General features: G+C 38.9%; 1 protein-coding gene across 6 annotated transcripts in view; it reads right to left on the bottom strand.

Annotated features, from left to right (window-relative positions):
• Positions 1-18447, bottom strand: part of KCNT2 (potassium sodium-activated channel subfamily T member 2) — a 298580-nt gene that overhangs the window by 86095 nt on the left and 194038 nt on the right. For 4 of the 6 annotated variants that reach the window (XM_042840686.2, XM_042840688.2, XM_008164277.4 and 1 more), the window contains exon 16: positions 4674-4730. The exons of the other annotated variants lie outside the window; for them this stretch is intronic. In XM_042840686.2, coding sequence (XP_042696620.1) covers positions 4674-4730 — 57 coding nt within the window. The remainder of the gene's footprint in view (positions 1-4673; positions 4731-18447) is intronic. 6 annotated transcript variants of the gene reach the window in all.

The following is an 18447-nucleotide window of genomic DNA, read 5'->3' as shown; positions in this document are numbered from 1 at the left end:
CCAGTGGTGTGAGGTCCAGGTAACTGGGTAAGCAAATGTGTGTCAATCTGGCTATGGGCAAAATACCCCATTTGCAGTTTTGTTTTTACTATGTTCAGTGTTTTTAGCCTAATCTTAGATAGAGCTATTTAGTTACATACATGTTTTTTCCTACCTTGTGCTTTATTCTGACTCCCCAGTTCAGAAAACGCCACTTCTTTACCTGTCTAAAGCTCTCCTGACCTTTTATTTCACATCAACCATTTGGGCTGCTTGTGCCCACATGAGGCCACAATGGACATGTGCTCAGTCATCCATCTATGCAATTGTAGGATTAGGTTCTATGGCTTCAAACTTGCTATGACATCAATGTAGACTGACCTTGTGCCCATGTGGAACTCCACTGACTTAAGACCATATGGAACCCTATTAATGGATCCCATTGCATGGACCCTTTTTCAGGATCAGGGTCATGGGGATCAGAATATAAGTAATTATCTATCTTGTGGAGCTGAGATCAAAATCCAGCCTAAAGCACGTTGCTGGGGACTGAACAATTTCAGTTTACCAACAAATATTTTTGCCTTTCTTTCTGAACGTTATACTTCTTCCCAACACCTAATGTACACATTTTTTGTTTCTTTTCATGAAGAATTTTGTAAATATGTATGATTTTGAACCATTTTGAAAAACAAAACTATAAGATTGATACTTCATACAGATTTGTGAAGACAAAAATACAGTAAATAAAAACAAAAAAAAGTAAAAAGATATAACTATCTGCATATAATTCAATATTCCAATAAACTGAATGAGTCTATCAATAATTTACCTACTTGATTCAGGGACTATGCATTTATCAATGAATGTCTATTTCACCTTGTTGCAGTGTTTAAAAGCATATTAATCATTCCAATTTCTCAGATGAAATATTCATGACATTGTAGTTAAATGCATGTTATGCAGCCATAACAATCATAAAAAATCTTGAGTAATTATTAACCTGCCCAGCAGCACACATTGGATTTTTTTGGATTTTATATGTAAACTGTGAAATTTGGACACATTTTAAAAAGTTAAGGAACAGTATCTGATTAGAAGTGTTCACATACATTATCTTCTGGTTACATAGTGGAACAAAATTCTTTAGGTTCTGTTGCAAAGTTGGTACTCTAATCAATATGTATCTCTGATGGACCTTGGTCTACTCTTCCTACTTCCATAGCTTTCTAAGTCCATGTCTACATTTACCGGTAAACCAGCACTGCTGTGATCGATGCAGCGGTGTCGATTTAGCAGGTCTTGTGAAGACCCGCTAAGTCAATGGCAGAGTGCTCTCCCATCGACACAGAACAGTGTAGAGACTGCATTAAGTCACCTAAGCTATGTCGATTTAAGTTACGTTATTCATGTAAAGTATAAGTAGTATAAATTAGGTCGATTTTACCACCGGGGTGTTGACAAGGCCTAATTGTTCCTCTAGTCTTCTTTGCCCATCAACCCCCTTTGACTTGACAGTCTCTTGGTCTTCACAATGTCTCTCTATACCTCTTCAAATATCCCTTCAAACATTCACCAGGCTCTTTCTAAAGCTTCCTAACCCCATGGCTTGCTTCCAGATGTAGTATCTCTGAAGCTAAAGAAGTAATGTTATTGTCATTAATATAAAGAGGATTATTTATTGAGGTCACTGGACACAAGCAGAACCTGTAGCATACTCTATCACATATATACACACACACACACACACACACACCACAAATTAAATGCACCTATGCTGCCTGGCATCACTTCAGCACGTCTCCCTAGTCATGGTCTGAGTTATGGAAGAGAATGATTAGTACACTACAGCAGATCCCTGTCTGATACTCACCAAGCCCTCCCTGTTCTAAACTCTTCTTATGACCCTTGCACTCCCTTCTACTCTACCTCTTTCTCCCAACCTGAAATTTATTCTGGTCTCTAAATGGAATTTGCACACTTTGCCTTTGTTTGCAGTAGAGTGACTTTTATATTGCGCTACAGCATTGAGAACACCCTTGATAGTTTTGTAAAACAAAAGGTTGTGCTTTCCTTTGTATATGAAATAACCAAGCAGATGAACATAGTTAAAGTGCATTTACCACTAGATGTTAGAGATATTATAAATAATTATTCTATTATTCCAATTTTTTGGGTGCTGTGGGAGAAGCCCTACCATGCCACCACTTGTAGGACAAAGCCTGTTTCTTTATTTTTCAGCACAATCAACATGCATTTAATAATCAGACTTATATGTACGAAACTTTATACTACATCTTTTAACAATTGTTATCTTTCAAGGTTTAAAATGGACTAAATCATTAGGTGATGTGATGCAAATACTTGTATGTATGGGAGGGGTTTAAAGTGGAGGGAAATCAAATTTTTATGGTTTATCAAATATTTTAAAATTTGAAAAGTTTGGGGAGAAGGAAGAGTTATAGATGATTCAATGGGAGCCATTTGGAGACTAGTGGCAAGTATTTTATTTTCATAATAAGAACAAGGTTTTCAGTATTTGCAGTATAGCTGACTTGTTGGTCCCTTCTTTCTATCCCAAAATTAAGCTACCAGCTGGTGGTCTAGCATGCAAGAGATTATGGGCACTACAACTGCTGATTTGATGATACCTCCCCGCTCCCACCCAATGATGGTGTACAGGATGCAGGTAGTATGACCAGCCACTGTATATTAACCTCACCCAATGTTCTAACAGCTGGGGATCGGGAATTGAGGATCCTGGGCAAAAACTGAGCACAGCTAAGTTGCTTGAGGCATCTTTTAACACTCACTGATATGACATACCGAGCATGAAACATGTGAAAACAACAAATATGAGAGCAATTAAGGCTTAACACATAATTTGGGAGGTTGCAATTCGAAGTTTTGGATGTTAATCTGAAAATTGTAGCCTCTATGTATAAATTGACCTGTTCCAACTGGGAATAATATCCCAATCCACCTGGATGGAAGCACATTCTGGTAGGATACGTCTATACTAGAATTGTGAGCATGCCTCCCAGCCCAGACAGACAGACTTGTGCTAATTTGAGCTAGCCATGTAGACATTCCAGCACAGGTGTTGGTTCAGGCGGTCAGGTGATCTTGGATTTGGGCAGATAGTCTGTGCTGCCCTCTATGCTGCAGTATCCACACTACTATATTTGGTGTGTTAGCTTGAGTAGAGCTACCATAAGTCTGGTTACCTGGGTTGGGAGGCTGTCTCTTACGGTATGTCTTCACTAGCAGCGCTTTAATGTGGCTGCGTGGTCATGGAACCAGCACTGGGAGAAAGCTCTCCCAGCACTGTAAAAAATCCACCCCCACGAGGGGAGTAGCTACAAGCACTGGGGAGCGCAGCTTAGGATGACCAGACAGCAAATGTGAAAAGTCAGGACAGGGGGTGGAGGGTAATAGGAACCTATATAAGAAAAAGACCCAAAAATTGGGACTGTCTCTATAAAATCTGGGACATCTGGTCACCCTCACACAGCTAACAGTGCTGGTGCACGGTCTACACTGCCACTTTACAGTGCTGAAACTTGCAGCACTCGGGGTGTGTTTTTTCACACCCCTGATCGAGAAAGTTGCAGCGTTGTACAGTGGCAATGTAGACAAGGCCTTAGTGATGTGGTTTTGACCATGGTGATTTTTTAAAGTATACCATTACTAGGACTCACATCCCTCGTACAAGAAACCAACTTAGGTCCCAACTCCCACTCTAGATCTTCCTCTAGACAGGAAGGAACAAGAGTATTTCTGTCACATGTTAACAAGATCATAGTACCCTAGGCTACAGTTGTTTCTGCTCAGATACAAACATCACAAGGCTTTGCCTGCTGTTCTTTGCATGATTGTGACCTTTCCACATTGATCCAGTCAATTAAAACTTAATCTGATTCATGCTAAACATTTCTATTACAGCTAATCAATGAATGCATGCCTTTACGACAGGTAACAATAATCAGTTTTTATTTGCTGTCTTGCCTTATTTCAAATCTCTTTAGAAAATCCATGTCACTACCAATCTTTTTATTGATTTTTATTTCTGCTCCAAAATATTTTTGGTTTTCTTTCCTGCTTTCATACTCTTGGAACACAATCTCAAAGATATGTGATAATGCATTTATTAAAAGTTGCCGGGGAGGATACAAAATAAGCTTGCTTCAAAAAACACACATAAAAATTGCTATTTTAAATTCTTTTCCTCACAGTGGTTATGCCACTAACTACAGCTGGAAAATGTCTGTCTCTATCTTACTTTGGTGACCAATCACACTCAATATTATAAAACCAAATTCTGAATTGAAATCCATAGTTTCTGAAGTTTGTGCCACCCTGAAACTAATATGTGTCAGTGATCCAGTTATTTAAAGGTGAAACGTTCCTTATTCCATTAGCAATCCCTTCCCCTACTGCATACATATCTATTCATAGTCAGATGTTTTTGCATTATAAGTGAGGGGTTATACTTCCAGATGTAAGTTTTGAAAAATTAATGTAATGTTAAACTATTATAAAACTAGTATAGAAAATAACTTATCCATTTTTATTGTACTGTTACTAATAGACAAAGTATCATGAGATATTAGAATAACAAAGCTAGAAAAGTAATTCTAAAATAAAATAGTGCCATATTTATACTTTTTTCCCCCTAAAATAAAATGTTTCACCTGGTTAAAGTCTGCTTGGTTCCAGTTAGATGTCTAAAAGCTTCCCAAGGTGCTGTTCTGCAAAGATCACATGAAGTTCATAAATTCAGAAATGCTATTATCTACCAACATGTTTGTTCTATAACAAGTTCTAGTAGCAGACTGTATTTATTACTAGGCTAGAAATCTATAAAGATGGTCAGCTTTTTAAATCTGGTACAAAATAATGCTTCTAGTTTTCAAAAAAAAAAGAACAACCCCAAAACATGCTCAACTTTACTCATTTGAGTAGTCCCATTTGATACAATGAGGTTACTCACATCTCACATGCTTAAATGTAATATGCTCATATAGAGGCCCAATGCAATTCACACTGATGTCAATGGAAAGACTCCCATTAACTTCAATGGTAGTTTGATCTGATTTCATATTGTTTAGAAAATTTTGTAGAGAAGTCAGAAATGAAGATGAGTTTCATTTACATATACAGTATGGATGTTTAAAACCTATATATATATATATTTTCCCAGTGGAAACATTATTACTAAGCTAGTGCAATACAACACTTATTTTGCTGCATGCTGTTGATACCTATGTATTTAATTTTTGTAGACTTTTTATAATCTTCAGGATTGTCAGAAACTAGTTGTATTCATAAGAGGTGTCAAACTATTTAATATTCATAGCAAATGTAATCTTTTTCTTTCTGTTCACAATCCAATTTTGGTATGTACAAGGGTGCATGTTAAAGCTGTTCACCAGATAGTTTGATAGACAGTTTGGACAAATTTTTTTTCGTCTGTGGGTTGATCATGAACTGTTTGGATTCAGCTGTTCCCTAGGCATTATCCCTGGCTGTGTAAGTGGTCACATGAGTCACCTGGAGTGAAATTCTAGCTCTGGAGTTAATGGGAGCTTTGATATGGAATTCAGTGAAGCCAAGATTTCATCCATGGTATTGTTTCTGTTCCCTGACCTAAATGAATGAGACTTTTTAAATAAATGGAGAATGACCAATAGCAATTCACAAATACTCTTGTCAATGCATTAATCTTTGTTTGCATGCAAATATAGTATTAAGAAAGAGCAGCCTTACATGGTGATAACAAAGGCAATCATTTGAATTTGTACATGGTCAAAATGGAAAGCAGAATGTAATTTGAAAGATGTTTAAAAATGATGTTTCAGGATTTGACCAGCTCCATTATTTATTGAATCCAAACACAAAATAAATTGCTGTTCATGTTCTTTCTTGATCTTACTTGCAGTATTTCTGTTAAGTCTTCCTTGTATTATGGCTATATTTTGCTTTTTTTTCCTTTCCCCTCACCCCCAACCGTTATTGGGTTAACAAAGGGATGAAACTGAGCACTTGAACTTTGTATTGGGGCTGTTTGCCGTGTCCGTTAGCGGAACATCAGAGAGAGGCTGTGCTTCAGGCCAGGTTATACAAGTGAGAGGGCAGCAGTGTGGACAGAACTGGGGAGGGGTACATCTTTATATAGATCAAATGTAAGAGACATGTAAGTTTCTTTTTTGGCTACTGCTCTAACACATAGGTAGTGCCTCACTTCCTCATCCCGCTGCTTCATTACCAATCTTTCCACGCCTCCATGCACTCACCTTTCACTTGAACAGTCTTATTATTGGGCTTTATGCAGGTGAAGTTAATTTCAGCAAATTTGTCTAGAGTCTAAACTGAAGTCACCAAACTCGTATTATTTGTGACCTGTCAGACATGGGCCTTCTATGACCCTAATAGTGGATTTATTATTCAGGAAAACTTCCTATTGGCTTTAACTGGATGGGCTTCAAAACTATGACTGCTCAAGTCTATTACATATTGCAGATCATTACATGATATAGCTCTCTATCCATGTCAATAATTCTGTGGATTTAAACTCCAATATAATAAAGTTTATTTTGGGGCTGTGTAATAACACAATATTGAAACAGGAACCAGCTGCACAGGAAAAAGCTCATTTGAATATCAACACTCAAACAAAGCTTTATCTTTTTTAATGGTTTGGAATGAAAGACAATTTGATAAAGAAAACAGTGCAAATTTTAGAAATATTAGAAACTCGACCACAAGACTATCTGCCCTCCATTTTTTGTTACATCTATTGATATTTGGCTTAGAGCAAAAGATATTTTGAAGTATTTTATGGAAAAAATATAATTTCCACTGGCTTTTTGATACTTACACTAATTTGTTCAATAAAATTAAAAGTTCAACTGAATCACTTCCAGTCTATTTACAATTCAAGATATTGTAATTATTACCAGCCATTTTTGTCATTATCAAATGTAACCAAGCATCCAAAAAGGCAAAATCCTAAGAGTCCATTGAATTCTATGTTAAGCAATTTCATAAAATGTGGCAGTCCAATAATTACCTCTAGATGGAGCTAAAAAAACAACCAATTCTTGTAAACAGAGGCTTCCTATTGTAGGGAAGACAATGAAGCACAGTTACTTTACTAATACTAAGGTGCAACACAATGAAAGTTTTTAGTAGGGCTGTCAATTAATCCCAGTTAACTCAAATGATTAACTCAAAAAAATGAATCACAATTAAAAAAATTAATTGTGATTAACTGCAAAAGTAATCGCACTGTTAAACAAGAGAATACCAATTGAAATTTATTAAATATTTTGGATGTTTTTCAGAAAAAACTTTTTCTACATTTTCATATATACCTTGTATTCTGTGTTGTCATTGAAATCAAAGTGTATATTCTGATTACAAATATTTGCAAAATATCTGTAAAAATGATAAACAGAAGAAATTTTTCAGTTCACCACATACAAGTACTGTAGTGCCATCTCTTTGTCCTGAAAGTGCAATTTACAAATGTAGATTTTTTTTATTACTTAACTGCACTCAAAAACAAAACAATGTAAAACTTCAGAGCCTACATGTCCACTCAGTCCTACTTCTGGTTCAGCTAATCGCTAAGACAAACATGTTTGTTTACATTTACAGGAGATAATGCTGCCCTCTTCTTATTTACAGTGTCAGCGGAAAGTGAGAACAGTAAAATGCATGGCAGTTTTATAGCCAGCATTGCAAGGTATTTACATGCCAGATATGCTAAACATTCGTATGACCCTTCATCCTTCAGCCACCATTCCAGAGGACATGCTTCCATGCTGCTGACGCTCATTTAAAAAGAATGCCTTAATTAAATCTGTGGCTGAACTTGTTGGGGGACAATTGTATGACCCCTGCAGTGTTTTACCTGCATTCTGCCATATATTTCATGTTATGGCAGTTTTGGATGATGACCAAGCACACGCTGTTGTTCGTTTTAAGAACACTTTCATTGCAGATTTGACAAAACGCAAAGAAGGTAGCAATGTGAGATTTCTAAAGATAGCTACATCACTCGACCCAAGCGTTAAGAATCTGAAAGGCCTTCAAAAATCTGAGATGGATGAGGTGTGGAGCATGCTTTCAGAAGTCTTAAAAGAGCAACACTCTGATGCAGAAACTACAGAACCCGAACCACCAAAAAAGAAAATCAACCTGCTGCTGGTGGTCTCTGATTCAGATAATGAAAATGAACATGCGTTGGTCTGCAGTGCTTTGGATTGTTATCGAGCAGAACCCGTCATCACTTGTAATTAAAAATAAATATAAAGTGAGCACTGTACACTTTGTATTCTGTGTTGTAATTTAAATCAATATATTTGAAAATATAGAAAACATCCAAAAATATTTAAATAAATGATATTCTATTATAGTTTAATAGTTTGATTAAGTGCTCAATTAATCTTTTTAATCTCAGGACAGCCCTAGTTTTTAGGAATGTAATGAAGGGCATGATTTGAAAAGGAAAGGCTCATATAGAAGACAATTTTAAAGAGTCCTTTTTACAAAAACCATAGTCAACTTTGTTGACTAAGGAAAATTTCTAGGTTCAGGCTTTTATTTATATCTAATTGTGATCACTTATTTTTAATAGCTGTGCAAATTATTTATTAATGCCAAATCGTAACACCACCTTCAGTGTATGATTTTTACGTAAAGATGAAATGAATATTCAATGAATTGACACAAACTGGGACTCCCACATTGAATATGAAACTAATTTATGATGGAAGACCAAGAAAAAAGGGATTATTTTGATATGATTAAACATTGCCCCACTTTAATTATAATATATTTTGGTGCTTGTTACACTTTATATACAATTTAGAATATTGCATTCAGTATCTCATACATAAAAGCTATGTTAAAAGAACATTATTAAATTTGAAAAGTTAACACACTCAAAAGATATAAAATGCTAGAAAACTATGGTTGCCTGTGCACTTTTTCAGCCACATTTTCTTGTAAGTATAAATTATCACACCATCTTCAATTAGATGATCACACACTCTTTGTAAAACAGGACCAATACTTTCTTCAGTGCATAGAATGGATCTGCTCTAGGGGTTGAATCAGGGATGGGATAGTAAAGGAGGCTGTTGTCTGCATTTCTGAATTTTAGAGCTATTTGATTTTGCAACCTTATTGCTCTTTTAATGTAGGGGGTGAATATATGTTTGATATATATAGTTTGAATGTACTTTTCTAAATTAAACCAGTACAAACCAAATATTACAATTTTTAGGAGCTAGTGAATAGGGGACCACAAACAGGGGAGTTTGAGAGGGGGAGAAGGTGATCCCCCTGCTGAATGAACAAGGTGCAAGTCCTAACTTTGGGATGAGTGAGTTTGTTTGGCTGTTTTATGTGTTTCTTTCTCTTTCAGGTTATTTCAGTTATTTTCAGTTATTGCAGTTACTGGAGCAGTTGGGATTGTGTGTCTGGGGACTGTTTGAGACTTTGTTCCCTGGATCATCCTTGATCATCTTTGATCAGCACCAATTAGCCTTGTGATCACCCTCCCACTGTGTGATTAATGAGGGGGTAGAGCTGAGCTAGGAGAGAAGGCCTTAAAAGTCAGAGGATAAGCGACCAAGAGGAGCTAGTGAACAGGAGAGTTTGAGAGGGAGTTTGTAGGAGGGAGTTGTAATATAATCGCTATGGTTAGGAAAGGCCACATCACCAGTGCCAATGCTGCTCCTGTCTCCTCCACCTGCGCCTGTATCCAGACAGACAGCCTAACCATGGATGTCTCTACCCAGATCCTGGGGTGGCTTTGCAGAGACAGTGGCCTGCATTTCCCATCCTCAGAAAGCCAGGCGGGTGGGACCATCCAGTGCGTAACGTGCCTGTTGGTGGAATCTCTCAGGAAGCAGGTGGGAGAGCTACAGGAGGAGGTGGCTAGGCTGAGGAGCATCAGTGCCCATGAGGAATTCCTAGAGAGTATTCACATGGAGATATCCGAGGCTGAGGAAGCTATCCAGCTACAGAGGATTGCTGTGACACCACCAGGGGAGGAGGATATGGCTCTGTCACAGGGAGGACACTGGCAGCTAGTTACTTCTGGCAGCAGGCAGTGCTCCACCCCTACTCCCAATCCACTCACCATGGTGTTGGAAAACCGATATTCTGCCCTGGCAATGAGCAATGAGGAATCATCCCCAGAGGAGGAGGAGAAGACATGTACCTCCAGAGCTGGGAGGATCGTAACCACCACTCCCAGGAGGAAATGTAGGGCAGTGGTGGTTGGTGACTCTCTTCTGAGGGGGTCAGAGGCACCCATCTGTCACCCTGACATGGCATCCCGGGAGGTATGCTGCCTGCAGGGGCCAATATCCGAGATGTTAGGGGGGATTGTCGAGGATCATCTGGCTCTCTGTCTACTACCCCATGCTACTCATCCATGTGGGCACTAATGATCCTGCGAGGTATGACCCTTAGCAGATCAGAAGTGACTACAGGACTTTGGGAATAAGGGTGAAGGAGTTGGGAGTGCAGGTGGTGGTCTCTTCGATCCTTCCAGTCAAGGGTAGGGGCCTAGGCAAAGACAGATGCATCCTGCAGGTGAATGCCTGGCTGCGAAGATGGTGTTGCCAGAAGGGCTTTGGCTTCCTTGACAATGGGATGCTGTTCCAGGAAGAAGGACTGCTAAGAAGAGATAGGGTCCACCTATCAAGGAAGGGGAAGAACATATTTGGATACAGACTGGCTAACCTAGTGAGGAGGACTTTAAACTAAGTTTGAAGGGGGCAGGTGACCAAAGCCCCCAGGTAAGTCAAGAACATGGAGACCTGGGAGAAGATTTGGAATTTAGGGGAGCATGGGCTGTTATAGCAGGGATAAAGGAGAGACAAGACAGAACTGGGGGTGGGGGGATCAAATCAGTATCTTAAATGTCTGTATACTAATGCAAGAAGTATGTGGAATAAGCAGGAAAAACTCAAAATGCTACTAAATAAACACTACTATGACACAGTTGGCATCACAGAGACCTGGTGGGATAATACATGACGGGAATATTGGTATAGAAGGGTACAGCTTGCTCAAGAAGGACCGGCAGGAAAAAAAGGGAGGAGGTGTTGCCTTATATATTAAAAACTTGGACTGAGACTGAGATTGAGATGGAAATAGGGGACAGACTTGTTGAAAGTCTCTGGGTAAGGATAAAAGGGGTAAAAAACAAGGGTGATGTCATGGTAGGGGTCTACTATAGACCACTTAACCAGGAAGAAGAGGTGGATGAGGCTTTTTTTAAACAGCTAACAAAATCACCCTAAGCACAGGACTTGGTGGTGATGCGGGACTCCAACTACCCAGACATCTATTGGGAAAATAACACAGCAAGGCACAGATTATCCAATAAGTTCTTGGAATGTATTGGAGACAATTTTTTAATTTCAGAAGGTGGAGACAGCTACCAGGTGAGAGGCTGTTCTAGATTTGATTTTGACAAGTAGGGAGGAACTGGTTGAGAATTTGGAAGCAGAAGGCAGCTTGGGTGAAATTGATCATGAAATGGTAGAGTTCATGATTCTAAGGAATGGTAGGAGGGAGAACAGCAAAATAAAGACAATGGATTTCAGGAAGATAGACTTTGTAGCAAACTCAGAGAGCTGGTAGGTAAGATCCCATGGGAAGCAAGTCTAAGGAAAAAAACAATAGACAATTGGCAGTTTTTCAAAGAGTCATTATTAAGGGCACATGAGCAAACTGTTCCACTGCATAGGAAAGATAGGAACTATGGCAAGCGACCACACTGGCTTAACCAGGAGATCTAAAATAGTGAATAACAGTGAAAATGAGGTAGGATCAGAAGAGGCTAAAATAGGGAAAGAACAAGATAAAAATTACTTGGACAAATTAGATGTCTTCAAGTCACAAGGGCCTAATGAAATACATCCTAGAATACTCAAGGAGCTGACTGAGGAGATATCTGACTCATTAGCAATTATCTTTGAGAAGTCATGGAAGAGGGGAGAGATTCCAGAATACTGGAAAAGGGCAAATATAGTGGCCATCTATAAAAAAGGGAATAAGGACAACCCAGGAAATTACAGACCAGTCATCTAAATTTCTGTACCTGGAAAGATAATGGAGCAAATAAGTAAGCAATCAATTTGCAAACATCTAAAAGATAATAAGGTGATAAGTAATAGTCAGCATGGATTTGTCAAAAACAAATGGTGTCAAACCAACCTGATAGCTTTCTTTGACAGGGTAACAAGCCTTCTGGATGGGGGGAAGTGATAGACATGGTATATCTTGACTTTAGTAAAACTTTTGATACTGTCTCTCATGACCTTCTCTTAAACTAGGGAAATGCAACCTAGATGGAGCTACTATAAGGTGAGTGCAAAACTGTTTGTAAAACAGTTCCCAAAGAGAGTAGTTATCAGTGGTTCACAGTCATGCTGGAAGGGCATAACAAGTGGGATTGTGCAGGGATCAGTTCTGGATCAGGTTCTGTTCAATATCTTCATCAATGATTTAGATAATGGCATACAGAGTATGCTTATAAAGTTTGCGTATGATACCAAGCTGGGAGGGGTTGCAAGTGTTTTGGATGATAGGATTAAAATTCAAAATGATCTGGACAAACTGGAGAAATGGTCTGAAGTAAATAGGATGAAATTCAATAAGAACAAATGCAAAGTACTCCGTTTAGGAAGGAACAATCAGTTGCACACAACATAATGGGAAATGACTGCCTAAGAAGGAGTACTGCGGAAAGTGATCTGAGGGTCATAGTGGACCACAAGCTAAATATGAATCAACAATGTAACATTGTTGCAAAAAAAGGGAACACCATTCTGGGATGTATTAGCAGGAGTGTTATAAGTAAAACACGAGAAGTAATTCTTCTGGTTTACTCCACTCTGATTAGGCCTCAACTGAAATATTATGTCCAGTTCTGGGCGCCACTTTTCAGGAAAGATGTGAACAAATTGGAGAGAGGTTAGACTTTAGGAAAAACTTCCTAACTGTCAGGGTGGTTAAGCACTGGAATAAGTTGCCTAGGGAGGTTGTGGAATCTCCATCATTGGAGATTTTTAAGAACAGGTTAGACAAACACCTGTCAGGAATGATCTAGATAATTAGTCCTGCCATGAGTGCAGGGGACTGGACTAGATGACCTCTTGAGGTCCCTTCCAGTTCTATAATTCCATGATTAAAGTGGAGCAATGTTTTTTTTTAAAGCAGACTGAAAAAACAGAAATTCCATCAGGTGCCATCATATTGACACCACATCAGTCCTCAATAGGCTTGGAACCTTTAAATCCACTACAAAGACCTCTGCTAGTTGAGCTAATGAAGAAACTGATAGCAATATCAAATTGTCAAATCCTATGTAGTCAGCAATACAGAGGGATGGGACCCTTTGCCAATGGGTTTCACAGATACTGACTGACACCATTCTGTCTGTTAAGACTCAGGGTTCTTGGAGTCCATTCCAGGCTGTGGAGGGGAGTCTCCTCTAGTGGACACAAACTCTTCTGTTCTGCCGCACACACCCCAATTCCATGCCTTGTGCCCCGTCCCCTCCAAACTGTCCCTCTCTGTCCTGTCTTTTCCCCACCTCAGTTCCTCCTCATAGTTTCATTCTCCATTTCTCATCCCCATCTCCTTGCCCAGCGAGTTCCAGTTTCTCCATCTTCCTTCTTCCACTCCCAGTTCTAGTTTCCCTCCCCAGGCTTCTCATCCAATCTGTCTCCATCTGCTTGATCTTTGTCCTTGTTTAATCTCTCCCTGGGTCCTTGTCCCAGCTTCTTTGCTCAGCCATTTCCAGTTCTCAATCCACACCCAAGCTCCTTATCAGACCGGTTCTGTCTCCCGCCCTCTGTCCTGTTCCTCACCCATTGGTTTCCAGTTCGTCTCTTTGTTCAACCAATGCCCAACCAAGACTAGCCTCCCCTTACCCTCTCAGCTCCAAGTCCCAGTTCCCACACCCAAGCAGTTTCAGCCTTCATTCTCTCCCTTCTCCTGGCTCTCAGTCTCAGTTTCTCCTCCCACCTAGCTCAGTCCCAACTTCTCCCAGTCCCTTTGACAAGCCAGACCTAATCTCTCTTCCCTACCTCAGTCCTACTCTCACCAGACTGCTTTTTCCAAACTACTCCTTTACTTTCTTCCTGTCCCACAGTCTGGCTTTTGTTCCTCTCTATTCAAATTAGATGGCTTCCTCTTTTATGTTGTCTGTGTACCAGCAGAGGTGTCATGGAAAGCACAAGAGAGACAGGTTCCCTGCTCTCAGTTCTGGTGGATAGTCAGAGTATCTGGATGTAGTCATTACTGGAAAAGTCCTTCTGAGCTCCTGTAGCCCTGGGCTGCCGCATGCTCAGTTGCTCTCTGAGGATGGTGAATGCACAGATGAGTCACAGGTGGAAGCAATGAGGGAATGAGGCATACTTGGTTGCCCGGTGACAATGGGAATGACACGTGCACAACTTGGTCACTATGAGGGACTGAGAGTGGCTGGAACATGCTGAAGTGAGGACAGAATTTTCTGAGATTTTAGTAGTTAAACTCTAAGAAAGCTCTACTGAGGATAATGTGCATGCTCTCTTTTAAGGCTTATAACTTGGCCAAATTTGGGTGGATTTTCTCTGGGATGGCAAAAGGCATGTCTCTGACACAAAGGCTTTGCCCCCAGCCAAATGCTTGCATGGAGGTAGTACTTCTTCTTTTTTTGTTGTTTTGGTCTCTCAAAAAAATGTAACGTGGGTTAAAAAAAATGTATTTTTCCCTAGCATGAGTCTTGGAAATACCTGTACCATTTTGGCTGAAGTTAAAAAATCAACCTGAAGCAGACACCAACTACGGAAATTTCAGTCAGAATGGCTAAATTTTTCAAAATTATAAAGAATTGAAAACAGGGTCTTATGGTGGGAAGTATGGGCCAACCTTACCAGCCTCACCTATAATTATGGGTTTGCAATAGTGAGACTATAGTTCAGGTTGTCAAAACTTTCTGTTTTACAGGGTCTATACCTCAGTGTCTTACATTTACATCTTACTTTTTTTTTAAATAACCATGCCATGGAGAATTTAAACCAAATTTCAGACGCTCATTAACTTGTGTGTGGAATGGTCTCCAATATGGATTTTGTAGAGTTGGTATTTTTAGTAACTTTGGTCCAACTGGAACATTGGGAGGGATTGTTGTTATTTTGGGGGGAACGGGTTGTGTCCTCCCCTGACAGTGCACATTTGCTGCCACCTGAGCAGTTACATTGTGACATCAGAGATAATCAACCACTCATCACTCGTTCCTGTTTATTCGCATTCTTGTGTGGTGGTGGTGGTGGTGTGGGGGCGGGGAGAGGGTTCACTGTGGCTGCCTGTGATAACTGATTTCCCTCAGACCACCATGATGTCATTACAAAGAAGAGTGCAGCTCCTCCTGGGAATGAGAGCAGATTGGGTTTGGATAAGCTCCTGCTTTGCTCTACTGGGTTTATTACACAGTTTCTTTTTCAAAAAGGGTTACATGAAAATAAGAACAAGGAGCTGCAATTTTGTCCTCCCTGTTGTTTATCTGCATCTTACAAATTGTGGGCTGTGGCTTTTGGAATATTTACCTTTTAAAAAAGGTAGGAAATTTATAGCTGAGTCCCAGCTCAGTTCTTTGTTACACAGTTAGAAAAATGTCATTTAGAAACTGTAGTAAAACTTGAATAGTTTAATTTCATTATGTTCAATGTATGGGTGAATATGGCACTAACAGTAGCAATAAGATACATATGTTTTCCTCAGTGTACAAGTGCTTTATTTACACAGCACATATATAATAATTTTCTTTCTATTAAAAAAAACCACTAAGGAAACTCACAGAGTACTTAATTTAACATTAGTTAACATTGCTCTCATCAGTAACATAAACCATAACATACAAAGTTAAAGATTAAAAGATTGCAAAGTAAAGCATGCTCAAAGTATGGAAATGCCAGAGTGAACATTGCCTGTGCAACCTTAAATCAATCCCCTTGTGCATAAGAACTACAATACAGTCTTTAATGTTCCCAATTTTTTATTTTCTTTTTTGTACACAGGAAGTTTACCTCATCCAGTGCACAAGACCAGTCTGTTCTGGGGATGAATCAGTGTTGTGTAGTGAATGGGCCTGTTGTCTATAGGAACCCTGCCTCATTTTGTTGCAGAAGTTATACGACTAGTATAGCAAATGAGGCAGGGGATGCAGGAAGGGAAAGGAGAGTCTCATAGTTAAGTCACCTGAAAGTTGCCTTGGAGACTTGGCTTCTAATCCTGTACCTCCCAAAGAGTTCCTATGAGATGCTGAGTAATTCATTTATACCAATTTTTTCACAGGTAATCAATGCTACGTATAGTGAAAGGCTACATTTTGGTTGCATGATCAAAGTTCCTTCTGGCATTTCTTCAGTTAAGAGTGCTTGACTTTGCAACTTTTTAATCCTTTCTAATCCTTAACTTTGTATTTCCTATTTTTTATGCTTTAGTTTATTGATAAGAGCAACTTTTAATCTTAAATGAAGATTATTTTGTTTGTGAATAACAAATCTAATTCAAGTCTAATTTTATTACATTTAGGCCACATTCTCAGATAGCATAAATCAGCATATCTTCACTTACTCTATTTTGCTAAACCAATTAACACCAACTGGTCATCTGGTCCATAATTCTTTTTCCAAATGTTTCATTTTAAAAAAACAAGCACATGTTGACATATGGTGTTATCCTTAGTAAACAAGTTTCATGTGGTTTTATACTCAGGTGATAGTGGGCAAGTCATTTTGTTTAACTAAAACATTCTGCATGGCATGAAGAAAAACTTGTGGTTTTTTTTAAGTTATAGATGGCGCTGGCAATCTGTCTGGTTATGTATCTTTGCACAGCCACTTATTGTATCATTTTGTCTGTCTTTGTATAACTCAGAAATCAATATATAGGATTAAAATTATAAATAAATGTTATTGTGTATAATGTGAAAATTGAACACAGAATACCATGATGTTTCAAACTGTGTCTTCATTTTACTCTTGTCATAGGGTGACACAATGAGCATTGTGAATTTGAGCTAGTAATTTATATACTTAATTATTCAAAAAATTGCCACAGTATTATAGAATATGAAATATGTACAAGGCTTACAGTTATAGCTGCTATTACAGGATAGCCTGTCTCTTGAAGACACTGTTTTCTTTATTTATTTTACATGAGATTTAGTTCTTGTTTTCTGTGGAATTAATGTGACCAAATGTGATATGAAAAAAAGGTAAGATCTTGTACATTTTCCTTTCATTTTCTTCCTTTTGTTTTAATTGCCACAGCACTCTCTTTTTCTGTCCTTCGAAAATACTGGGGAACTGACATCTAGGTAAATGCATACACTTAAAAGTTGGGCTATGAATAATTAGAGGTCAAACTGATCACCATATTTGGGGTTGGGAAGAAATTTACCCCCAGGTCAGATTAGCAGGGGACCCGAAGGTGATTTTGCCTTCTATAGCATGGAGAGTGGCTCTCCTGCTAGGATCATGTGGTCATATCTCATATAATCAGCTACAGCCATTGCAAGGGCCTTGGGCATTAGTGGCATCTCAGCCTCTCCTGTTCTCTGTCTAGGGCACACAACAGTCTAGTCTCCTGAGGACTGAAATGCTTTAGTCTCACCCAAGTTTTTGGGTGCAATATAGAGGTAACTGAGTGAGGTCAGATTATATGATCTAATGATCCTTTCTGGCTTTAAACTCTGAACTCTATGAAGAGCCAAATTAGCCAAACCCGGCTGGCAGCACAGGTACCAGGAGACTAGGAAATTGGAACTGGAGATTCAGGGGAAAAGTTTAAAAATAAAAAATAATCAGACCCATCAGGTGAAGAGGACTAGCTGGGAAAGCTGTGGTTTATAGCTGGCTAGTGAGCTTTTTGTTGTGGGTTAGTGCTCTCATGTTATGTTGTAATTTATAGTAAACTTTGTCTAGGTTTGATTTTGATATTTTTTTAATCCCTTTCTCCATCTGAAGGAGAATGATAAACTGAACTTTTACCCTATTTAGACTGGCACATTTTTTTTTTTGGTTAGAAAGTCAACCCACCCACTTGGTTTCTATAGCAGCTGCATGTCAAAAAGACAACTCATAATGCAAATACTTCTTGGGATGCCATCTCTAAATTCATACTATGGTTAGACCCAAGTCAAGAAGGTTGTGGTAACATGTGAACCAGGATTAGATTTAGGGTAGAATTCAAGGTAAAGGTCTAGTTGGGCCTTGGTATTTTGATTCAGCGGTTCTAAACATCATGGATTCAGAACTAAAATATCAGGAGTTCCATTAAAACAAGCTCAGTGTTGTCCAATCAGCTTACTAGCATGGTGAAAGCACTATGAAATCAGCAGTTTCTACTAGGACTTGGACACGTTTGAATAAGAACGAGAAAGTA

Source organism: Chrysemys picta, chromosome 8 (genome assembly GCF_011386835.1).
Source record: "Chrysemys picta bellii isolate R12L10 chromosome 8, ASM1138683v2, whole genome shotgun sequence".
Taxonomy (NCBI): Eukaryota; Metazoa; Chordata; order Testudines; family Emydidae; genus Chrysemys; species Chrysemys picta.
The sequence above is the reverse complement of the archived record's forward strand: the minus strand, read 5'-3'. Positions and strand labels throughout refer to the sequence as shown.